The sequence below is a fragment of the Coregonus clupeaformis genome, chromosome 39 (assembly GCF_020615455.1).
Source record: "Coregonus clupeaformis isolate EN_2021a chromosome 39, ASM2061545v1, whole genome shotgun sequence".
Taxonomy (NCBI): domain Eukaryota; kingdom Metazoa; phylum Chordata; class Actinopteri; order Salmoniformes; family Salmonidae; genus Coregonus; species Coregonus clupeaformis.
Window position 1 is genome coordinate 11,841,572 of NC_059230.1, and position 11,672 is coordinate 11,853,243.

Here is an 11,672-nt window from a genome sequence, read left to right on the forward strand (position 1 = left end):
CTGAATTAGCCCAATAGAAACTATTGTTTTCGTTGCAACACGCAACTGTTTGCAACGGTTTGGACTAATGACTACACCCCAGGTCATGCAGTGACTGCGGGTAGCACCTTGCCCTATACAACAGAGCCACCTTGTGGACACTTGGATTAGTTCAGTCCATCGGTAGATTCTAATAGCCTACAGTTCTTCCCTCGCTGCAAGAAGTTGATTCAGCTCGGCATTTTGATTTGTGCAATGAAGCAAATATAGTGTGACTAATGCTTTAATAGTTACTTAGTGGCTTTTGAGAGTGCATCCAAGTTGTGGGCTGAGGCTTTGCATTCGTGCGTGCGTCTGGCACACTGCACTGAAAACTCTTTCCTGGAGAAGAAAAGCTCATGCAAAAGTGTGCAGGATCATACGTGGTCTATGCCAAATTTGACCCCCAGGAAGGCTGCAACTGCAAGGGGAAGACAAGGAAGTTGACTCAACGAATCAAGTGGTAGAAGGATCCAGTCCTAGTGGATGTAAACTACATCTTTCTTTGCACCCTGGCTGCATATTTCTCAACATTGCGCATTTGTATACGACCTGCAAGCCAGACAGTCCACGATATTTCGTCTGATTAAATGCATTGATTAAAGCAACATTAATGGCTATTTAATTGCTGATTTGAAACCAATGGAATGATTTCATCTTTCACATGACTTTCCATTTATCAATAGGGCTGTTGAAATCTCATTTGTTACTGCGGGCAATAACACTTGCACGCCTTGCCGAAAATGTGAGCATTTGGATTTGATTTCACCAAGAAGGGAAAAATGTGTCGGTGGAATGAAGTTAACATGAACACTTCGAATAGTCTGCGATGGTAACCGGGGAATGTGGAACGACCATGCATCGAATTCTGCAGAGGAGAAAAGTGCGCAAACTTCGCTTCGTCTGGGCATTCATGGCGATGGTGGCTCTGTCGCTCGCCGCCTGCAGCGCACTATTTACGGCGTGGACCTGGAGACAGACGCTGGACCTGTCCCAGTCCGTTAAAACTCTGCAAGACCGATTGGAGCAAGTAAGTAGCCATGCTATGTAATTATTATTAATTTTATTTTTTTTATATATAAAATTTTACGAAGTCACTTTGCATTGCATGTGTTCCACACTATCATCGGTTATTTTTTCCATAATAACAATTTTAAGCTGTTGAAGTGACTGTTACACAACTTATTTGTCTCTGCTGACCGATGGTTACGGGAACCCTCTTGGGGGGCACGGGAAATGCAAAGCCACATTAATTCCCCCCTCCTTTACCCCCAATCCTTGTGGCGTTAAATTGTACCCAAATAGCAGGCCGCTTCTCTGCTGGTGTCCTGCGCATTCTGCGGACTGCTCTAGAGGCAGTTTTATTGCTTACAAATAAGTGCGCTCAAGCCGTGGAGTTATTGCTTATAGTTCCTCTGCCAAGTTTAATCGTTCTACTGCCAGTTGTGTTCCAATTTTAGCCCAATTTACTGGAATCCGTTGAATTCTTGGCTCGAGCGCGCATTATAGCCAACTGACTTTGCACTGAACTGAAGCACTGAGCTGCGTAAAACAGAGTAGACCTAATTGTGGTTAAGCGATTTGCAACATGTAAAGCCTACTAATTGCAGGTAGGCTAGGCTACCACAGGTGGAATAATTCTGCAGGCCGAAGTAAGGCTTTCAAATGCGTATTACACTTTAATGCACCAATTATTTATATACATAATTGTAATGCATACTGTATGACATCGTAACAATGCACCATGCACTGGACTTTTAACATGAGTGGCTGATCTTTTAATTCATTAAAAACTCATCCTTATGAAGAATATATTATGCATGTGCATCCTCAAATAGCCTACTCATGCACTTAATACACATGCACTCAATCTCACTCATGGTACGTCTGACAGTAGGCTACCAGTGACCTGACTCTGCCCATCTGTTGATCCTTTTTGCAAGCACTCAATGAGCCGGCCTGGAACAGTTCAATTCCCCAGTGAATTTAACCTCGAGTCCAGGCAGACTTCCTGAGTATATCAAAACCACTCCATAGGCTACACACAGACACAGTAGCTGTATATTGAAACCTACCTCCTCCTCTTTGGCATATATATGGTAGGCCCCAGTACTTCATAAAGTACGAGTTAACTTTGCTGGCTTGACACATTTTAGCACGGTGTTTTTTTTCTTCCTGCTTCTCAGTCTCAGCAGGGGAGTTAAGAAATGTGAGGAATGCGGGGCATTAAAAACACGCATTAGTTGTCACAACCGGTTTAGGAGGAAGTGGTTGACCTATTCTAAGCCTTGGAGTTGCAGCGGGATACTGCCAGATACTGGAAGACTGTTTGTTTATGTGGTTTCGCTGAAATCTTTTGTCTGTGTAAATTTGCAGCGGGAGCCAATTTGAAGACTCAATGGTCTCTCTGACGGTTCCATTCTCTCTCTCTCTCTCTCTCTCTCTCTCTCTCTCTCTCTCTCTCTCTCTCTCTCTCTCTCTCTCTCTCTCTCTCTCTCTCTCTCTCTCTCTCTCTCTCTCTCTCTCTCTCTCTCTCTCTCTCTCTCTGTCTCCCTCTGTGCAACAGGTGAATACTCAGCGCAAGGCCATTGTCCAACTCATCATGGAGAAGAGAGAGTTGCTGGTGGGGCAAAGGGTGAAAAGAGATGGTACATGCCTGTGTGTGTGCGTGTGTGCTGGCGTGCCTGCATGCTGAGGTGTGTGTGAGAGACTGTTTGAGACTATGTCTGTGTGCATGCAGGCAAACAAAGGATCCAAATAGCACTACACCTCAATTACACTCTACTACAGACAATGCCTCTTTCACTGCATCCCCATCATCATACATGCAATACATAATCAACAATAACCAAACAGATAAGATAGATCTCATTGATGGTGCTCTGCTCTGTGTTTTTGCGTAGCCAGAGCAGCATTTAACTACAGCGGCCAGACCAGGGGAATCTTGGCTCTGCATGGCACCTTGGTTAGACCCTGTGGTCACTTGCTGCCCGCTGCTAAAAGTCGACACAGGAAACAGTAGGCAGCTGGATGGCTGATGCAGAAATTACAGGTCTGCTCTGGACTGACGAGAACCCGGAGAAACCATCTGGCAAGAGGAGGAAGAGAATGTCGCACGCTTCAGGGACCTAAAGCGATTTAGCCCCTGACGAGACTGACAACAGCTATGATTTGTTGAGAAAGAGTGGATTGGCAATTTTTTGATGATTAAGCAGTGGATTATATATCTGCTAGGTAGTGCACATGTCATCTCTGAATAGTGTGTGTTGTGAAATAATGCTGAGGATGGCTGATAGTAACATTGGGCTGAATTCGTTAGGAGTAATACTCAAGACATAAAGACGTCCTCCAGTGATTTAGGAACTTTTCTTGTTGAGTATAACTACAGTATAAGATAGTGAATACAGTACAAGTACACACACTAAAGGGTAAAAAAATATGTTTTGAGCAAAATAGTGTTTTTTTAGACAAATCTGCAAACTTCAAGGAGTAGTAGGGAAGTTGTGATATTATTATTGTGATGTCATCGGCCTCCCCCTTGCTTGAGGAACAATAGAGGAGCAATACAGAACAAAAGAGGAAAGCCCCCCACACTTGTGCTATGTCATGACTTACCTGGACCACTTATTGAGATGTGCCTTTTGTTAAGTAAATCGTGTTGAATTCGGTGAAAAGGAGACTGGAGTTGATGTTCAGTTCAGAAGCAAGATATATCAAATAGTATCCCCAAATGGGCCAAATGATGAATGGCTTAAATTCCCAACATTACAGTTATATGTGAACTTAGTTTTTGATTGACAGCATACCAAAAAAGCTATCACTTGAGGCTCACCAATAGAACATAGTCTTGTAGTCATAGTAATAAGTAGTCATAATAGTCATTTCAGCAGGGGCACAATGTTCGCTAGTTAAGTGGCACCCCAGTGTTCAATGTTTGCTGTTCCCCCCCCCCCCCAACATAACTGATCCTATAGTGAATACCTTCTGTGTGTTTGTGTGAGTGAGTGAGTGAGTGTGTGTGTGTGTGTGTGTGTACATTTAAGTTCAGATACAACAGCCGACATGAGAAGAGATAAATCTAGCTAGTTTTGTTGTGTTGTACCACAGCTGACTGAAAGACAGGTCATTCAGATCAAGAAGATGAGACATGCAGTTGAGAGCGTTTCCACGGTAACAGTGCCTCTTTACAATGACTTGATAAAACGATGAAACAAATTGGCAACTTGTTGTAGCAAGGTGTTGTAGCAAACAAGTGTCATGAAATACATGCACCAAAAACATGGTACACTTTGTTACTTGTCAGATAAATATCAGCAAGCTAGGCTAGCTACAGTGGGGAAAAAAAGTATTTAGTCAGCCACCAATTGTGCAAGTTCTCCCACTTAAAAAGATGAGAGAGGCCTGTAATTTTCATCATAGGTGCACGTCAACTATGACAGACAAATTGAGGAAAAAAAATCCCGAAAATCACATTGTAGGATTTTTTATGAATTTATTTGCAAATTATGGTGGAAAATAAGTATTTGGTCACCTACAAACAAGCAAGATTTCTGGCTCTCACAGACCTGTAACTTCTTCTTTAAGAGGCTCCTCTGTCCTCCACTCGTTACCTGTATTAATGGAACCTGTTTGAACTTGTTATCAGTATAAAAGACACCTGTCCACAACCTCAAACAGTCACACTCCAAACTCCACTATGGCCAAGACCAAAGAGCTGTCAAAGGACACCAGAAACAAAATTGTAGACCAGCACCAGGCTGGGAAGACTGAATCTGCAATAGGTAAGCAGCTTGGTTTGAAGAAATCAACTGTGGGAGCAATTATTAGGAAATGGAAGACATACAAGACCACTGATAATCTCCCTCGATCTGGGGCTCCACGCAAGATCTCACCCCGTGGGGTCAAAATGATCAGCAAAAATCCCAGAACCACACGGGGGGACCTAGTGAATGACCTGCAGAGAGCTGGGACCAAAGTAACAAAGCCTACCATCAGTAACACACTACGCCGCCAGGGACTCAAATCCTGCAGTGCCAGACGTGTCCCCCTGCTTAAGCCAGTACATGTCCAGGCCCGTCTGAAGTTTGCTAGAGTGCATTCGGATGATCCAGAAGAGGATTGGGAGAATGTCATATGGTCAGATGAAACCAAAATAGAACTTTTTGGTAAAAACTCAACTCGTCGTGTTTGGAGGACAAAGAATGCTGAGTTGCATCCAAAGAACACCATACCTACTGTGAAGCATGGGGGTGGAAACATCATGCTTTGGGGCTGTTTTTCTGCAAAGGGACCAGGACGACTGATCCGTGTAAAGGAAAGAATGAATGGGGCCATGTATCGTGAGATTTTGAGTGAAAACCTCCTTCCATCAGCAAGGGCATTGAAGATGAAACGTGGCTGGGTCTTTCAGCATGACAATGATCCCAAACACACCGCCCGGGCAACGAAGGAGTGGCTTCATAAGAAGCATTTCAAGGTCCTGGAGTGGCCTAGCCAGTCTCCAGCTCTCAACCCCATAGAAAATCTTTGGAGAGAGTTGAAAGTCCGTGTTGCCCAGCAACAGCCCCAAAACATCACTGCTCTAGAGGAGATCTGCATGGAGGGATGGGCCAAAATACCAGCAACAGTGTGTGAAAACCTTGTGAAGACTTACAGAAAACGTTTGACCTGTGTCATTGCCAACAAAGGGTATATAACAAAGTATTGAGAAACTTTTGTTATTGACCAAATACTTATTTTCCACCATAATTTGCAAATAAATTCATTAAAAATCCTACAATGTGATTTTCTGGATTTTTTTTTCTCATTTTGTCTGTCATAGTTGACGTGTACCTATGATGAAAATTACAGGCCTCTCTCATCTTTTTAAGTGGGAGAACATGCACAATTGGTGGCTGACTAAATACTTTTTTTCCCCACTGTATGTGCAGCAAAATAGCTAGGTAGCTCTCTGCTTGGTGAGCTAGCTAGCTGCTTGGCTGAACACAGAACGTTAGCGCACTTTTCTCTGATTGGCTAAATGGATCCGTCCCTTCGCAAGACTTTAGCTAAAGATTTGACATGTTGAATCTTGGAAACTCCAGCCGATGATATGAGACGTCCTAAAACTAGACCGTTCAGATCAAACAAACTTAGATCTAAAACTCCATAAGACCATCACGTTGCGTCTCGTCTTATGTATCTGAAATGGGCTTAAGGCCTAGAATCACTCCCTGCAGGCCTGATACTGAAGCTAAAACAAACCTCTGGAGAACAACAAGGCCTGTCTTACCCCTCTCTCTTCCTCTTGCCCCCTCTCTCCCCCCTCTCCCCCAGTTTTCAATATATATTTTATTTATTGTATTTATTTGAACGGTGGCCATGGCTGTTGCTCTTGCCTGTTTTTCCTGACAGGACCTTTTCAGTTCATTTGGGTCATAGAACAGCCAAAGACCTCTCTCCATCTCTTTTTTGCTCTATCTTTCCCCCCTCTCTCTGTCTCCCTCAGCTGTCTTCTGTCTCTCTCTCTTACGTTCTCTCTCTCTCCTTCTCTTCTCCTCCCTCTCTATCGTCCCCCTCTGTGTGCCTCTCTCTCCCTCCATCGATCTCTCTTTCTCTCTCTCCCTCCATCAATCTTTCGCTCTCTCTCCCTTTCTTACCCTCTTCTCTCGTACTCTACTCCAGCTGGCACAGAAAGCAGTGAGAACAGACAGAGAAAAGTAGGCTACACTTACTGAGAACAATAAGTAAAAAAGGACAGATATCAGAACAGAGCAGGAGGAACGGAGAAAGGAAATCCTTCTACATCTGTTAGAGCCGGTTGAGTATTCCGGTGGTGGATAAATGACTGCAAATGAATACATTATGGTCGCCACGACACACACCACAGCTGTGACCAATTATATTATCTCCCCTACATACCTCTGAATAGTTTTTGTCTGTCGTATTAATTCATATTATTTCTTGCTTCTTCCCTCTGCAAGGGGGAACTGGGAAAGGGAAGAATGGAAATGGAAAGAAAGTGGCTTCTCAGTTTGAGAGTAAGTGACTTGGCAGATCCTCATCAAAGGTTGTGTCCGAAATAGCACCCTTTTCCCTATGGACCCTGGTCAGAAGTAGTGCACTATAATGGTTTAGGGTGCCATTTCGGACGTACACAAAGTGTTATAATGTAGCATCTGTTCAAGTGGTATCAATCGGACACCCTATACGATTACAGTTATAAAATCTTAATGACCCTTTTCCCTCTCTCTCTTTCCACTAGTAACCAAAGAGTCTGTTCAGAAAGGTAAGCTTTATGAACGTGGATGATGACAATTATTATGGAAAAGGGTCTTCTGGGTTTCTGGAATTGGTTTCGTAAGATCACTGTCCCCCATGACAATGATACAAACTGTACAAAATCGACCCTACACACACAAACCTACAGTATAAAGAAAGAGAAAAAATATGCTGCAATATTTATGTCAATGAGTGCAATGGTTCCTCCCCCTCAACATGTGTGTGTGTGTTTCAGTGGGAGAGGACGGCTTGATAAAGGGATGGACGGACTCAGAGCAGTTGAATATGAGCAAGGCGGTGAAGTACAACACAGACAGAGGCACCTTCACAGTGGAGAGAGCTGGAGTCTACTTCCTGTACTGTCAGGTGAGCCTCTGGGAGTTGTAGTCCTGTGCCACCTGTCATCCCAAACTATAAAACTACCCCTGTCAAACAACACAGGCTCAATCAAACCCTGATTGACCCCCATTGGTCTGTTCTTCTTCTTCTTCTTCTTCTTCTTCTTCTTCTTCTTCTTCTTCTTCTTCTTCTTCTTCTTCTTCTTCTTCTTCTTCTTCTTCTTCTTCTTCTTCTTCTTCTTCTTCTTCTTCTTCTTCTTCTTCTTCTTCTTCTTCTTCTTCTTCTTCTTCTTCTTCTTCTTCTTCTTCTTCTTCTTCTTCTTCTTTTCCATCTCTCTCTCTCCCTCCATCCCTCTCACAGGTGTTGTTCAATGAGAATCAGTCTCAGCTGGTGAAGTTGGACGTGGTGGTTGTGAAGAGGGGCCAGCCGCTACAGAAGCTGCAGTGCATGGAGGGCTACGGGACTACGCCTGCAGCCGGATCCCACCAGTTCCACTTTCTCAAACCCTGCCAGGTGTCTGGCCTGCTGCGGCTAGAGAAGGGGGCGGAGCTACAGGCCATCACAGGCGCCGGCTTCAGCCTCCACATCACGGGGAAGCACTACTTCAGCCTCTTCAAGGTCAACTGAGCTGCCGGAGAGGATGGAAATATTGGAAGGATGGAGGGGGTGGAACTTGGTTGAAGGAAGCGTTTTGTCCTACTCCGACCTGTATTAATGAGACACGCCAACGTGACATTCCGCATTTGTTTTATTGTGAAATCTGGACCAACGATCTGGAGCATTGGAATAACTATGGATTATGTTAGCTACAGACACTCTGTATCAGATGAGGCTGGTGGGAGGAGCTATAGGAGGACTGGCTCATTGTAATGGCTGGAATGGAATAAATGGGTAAGTGGTTTCCATATGTTTGATACTGATCCATTTATTCCATTCCAGCCATTACAATGAGCCCGTCCTCCTATAGCTCCTCCCACTAGCCTCCTCTGTTCTGTATGATACCTCTTCAAAGACAGAAACTGTAAGGAAGACTATAAAGGGATACTTATGCACTTCTAGACTCTCCTAGTTTCTACCCCTGCTTCTTTAAGGAAAACTCTCATGGAATGTTGTCTGGATCAGTTAATGGCGCTCTTCTGGAGTGAAACTCATCCTCCTGACTCGTGACTTGGCCTGAGCATAGCAGGGAACTGACCCATGATTCACCTATCTGAGGGGTTAAGCTGGTGGACTACTGCATGAGAAGGATTCTGGGTAATGAGCTGGATGGATACGCTGAACTATGAGTCTCTCATCCATTGTAATCCTTGCGCATGTTATCTCAGCAGCTGGGTTGAAGCCTTGAATGAATTTGACAGTTTTTCTCAGTACATGTCTTTCACACACAGGAACGTATAAAAAACATTAACTATCCTATGATCTTACCAACATCTCTCAGTTTAGAGACTCTTTAAGACTATGCATCTCAATCTTTTAAACTCAATCTCTTAACATTATAGGCCTATCATATATAATTTTCAGATGCAAATATTCAATATGTTCTGTCGAATCACATTGCAATATGTTACATGATTGTCCGTTTCAGACTGTACATCGAAGCACTAGGGCCGGGATTCATTCCAAGACGCGTTATAGAGCACCGCACTAAACAGCCGACAATGAGTCTTTTAAAGGCATTTTCCCCAAAGGTCATGAAGATCACATCCATGGTAAACGCTGCACATGTTGGCTCAACCGCAAATTACCTTCAAAAGTCCATTACAGTGCACTGTGCTATGAGACGCATTGGATTGAATCCCAGCGTAGATGTGTAAAGAAGGCTTAGCCTGTCGAGATACAGTATGTCATGGTGGAAATAGAAATGATTTTGTATATTGTAATCACAATACTTGTACTCATTCCAAGCTCTCGTACGTGCCATTTGCAGCAATATGTTTTGAACACAGACAGTACAGAGTATTTCTAGCAGGTGGCTTGGTTTAATGGTTTAACACTTCTACTCTGGTTTATAAGTAGTGTGTGGGGGACCACATTGGCTTCTCCTCAGGAATTTACACACATGCATGCACAATTACACACGCACAAGCACATGCACATACACACACACACACAAATACACACACAAATGCACCACAATGCAAAAGTCACATAATTCTGGTTTCCAGCTCAAAATAGTCCTAATTTCTCATCATTAGATCCCAAGTGGAACGTGCCACCTTTAAAAGCCTTCATTTGTAAAAAGAGGTCTGTGTGTCAAACAAGTAGGGCGAGGTTGAAGAACCAGTGAGGGGATATTGTGTGTGCACGTGTTTGCGAAAATTATGTCTGCAATGCTGGTTGTTGTTCTAAACTCATTTCCCAGTGTAGCTCAGTTGGTAGAGCATGGCGTTTGCAACGCCAGGGTTGTGGGTTCGATTCCCACAGGGGGCCAGTATGAAAATGTATGCACTCACTAACTGTAAGTCGCTCTGGATAAGAGCGTCTGCTAAATGACTAAAATGTAAATGTAATTTCCCAAAAGTAACGTACTTCTGGTTTCCAGCTCAAAAGAGCTGTAGTTTCTCATCATTATATCACAAGTGCAAAGTGAAGTATTGTGTTGTAGATATATTTCCTGTTTGATTTCCTAATCTTTCTCTGCTTCCCTTTTGCATCTAACATTTCCCTTTCAGAACCCATGCACAACACGCACACACACACACACACACACACACACACACACACACAGCTCTCCAACACTCACTTCCTGAATCCGAACCAGAACCAAATAGCTGAACACTTTTGAGGAATAACATTCCTGACACGTCACTCCAATTCCTATTTTTTTTTTATGTCAAAGTTTATTGCCACCTTTAAAAGCCTTATTTGGCACAAAGAGGCCTGTCTGTGAGAAGTCAAACAAGTAGGGCAAGGTTGAAGAACCAGTGAGGGGATATTGTGTGTGCACATGTTTGCGAAATGATGTGTGCAATGCTGGTTGTTGTTCTAAACTCACTTCCCATAAAATTCGAAACCTTTTTAAACCCTTTTAATATCTCATTGTGTTCGCTTTCGACTACTGCTCTATGATACAGTATGACGCAAAACAAATAGAAAATCTTATCATCATTTAACCTCTCCATTATTCTCCAGCTTCCCCTAATGACATCACTGTATTGCTAAATAGAATGCGTGGAACGCTGCACTATTCTGGTTCTTTAATCATGACTCACACACTACTGTGTATTGAGTCGTCACCACCTGTGATTCATACTTCTGTAGCTCCTCAAGGTCTGGAGTCAGTACAACACAGTGCAGACAGACTGGGATGACCTCATGTGGGGGCTAGAGGAGGCGATTCAGTCTCTGCTGATCTGCGCCATGTCATATCCACTATCCTATAGTACTGCCCACTAATACTGACGATGGCAGACGTACTGTATTGATCAAATTGATGATGTCAATGATGTGCGCGTTTTCCTGTGTGTGTTGCTATTCAAGCATCCGTCCACGAATCACATCATTTTGTTAAATTTCATTTGATTTTATTACAAACAAAACCCAAAATAAAAAGAGATGCATTATTATTATTGACATGTTTAACTACCAATCATTGTTTCATTGATCGGCACCACCACAACGTACACAGTGACAAAAAATATAGAGGAATTAAAAACAAAACACAAAATCTGAAAAAAGAACAAGAAAAGAGAGAGAAGTGCCTGATTTGACAGTGTCCATTTTAGTTAAGGGGTTGCAAAACACTTCCTACGAAACGTAATCAGTGAAATGTAGTTTAGACTCTTCACTTGGAACACCAGTGTGGAGTATCCAGGGTTTTAAGGAAATACATTAACTTTTTCTACTTTAATTATTTGAAATAAGTCCAGGGAACTAACTAAAAGTGGTCTATTTCTCCCGATTAATTCAGACTTAATTCAGACTTAACTTCTTTACACTTATTTCAGCTATGTTATGTTTAAGGCTGTTTGTGGATACAGTATATAAAATTGACTTCATTCTACTAACAGCCTCTGAGTTTCCAGAGAATAATGAATGGATGTACTTTAACTGGT

General features: G+C 42.9%; 1 protein-coding gene across 1 annotated transcript; it reads left to right on the forward strand.

Moving 5' to 3' along the window:
• Window positions 1-275: 275 nt before the first annotated feature.
• Window positions 276-8,503, forward strand: LOC121554345 (tumor necrosis factor ligand superfamily member 12). The gene is made up of 6 exons (XM_041867885.2): window positions 276-1,048; window positions 2,585-2,666; window positions 6,981-7,037; window positions 7,262-7,285; window positions 7,514-7,644; window positions 7,978-8,503. Exons 1-6 carry the CDS (start codon window positions 848-850, stop codon window positions 8,242-8,244), a joined length of 762 nt encoding a protein of 253 aa, XP_041723819.1. The 5' UTR covers window positions 276-847; the 3' UTR covers window positions 8,245-8,503.
• The last annotated feature ends 3,169 nt before the right edge of the window (window positions 8,504-11,672 follow it).

Excerpts from the sequence above, each read along its gene's own strand:
- LOC121554345 (XM_041867885.2), top strand. The coding sequence starts at position 848 with ATGGTAACCGGGGAATGTGGAACGACCATGCATCGAATTCTGCAGAGG. Across the intron at positions 2,667-6,980 it reads GCAAAGGGTGAAAAGAGATG|GGGGAACTGGGAAAGGGAAG; the intron begins GTACATGCCTGT and ends TCCCTCTGCAAG. Across the intron at positions 7,038-7,261 it reads AGTGGCTTCTCAGTTTGAGA|TAACCAAAGAGTCTGTTCAG; the intron begins GTAAGTGACTTG and ends TCTTTCCACTAG.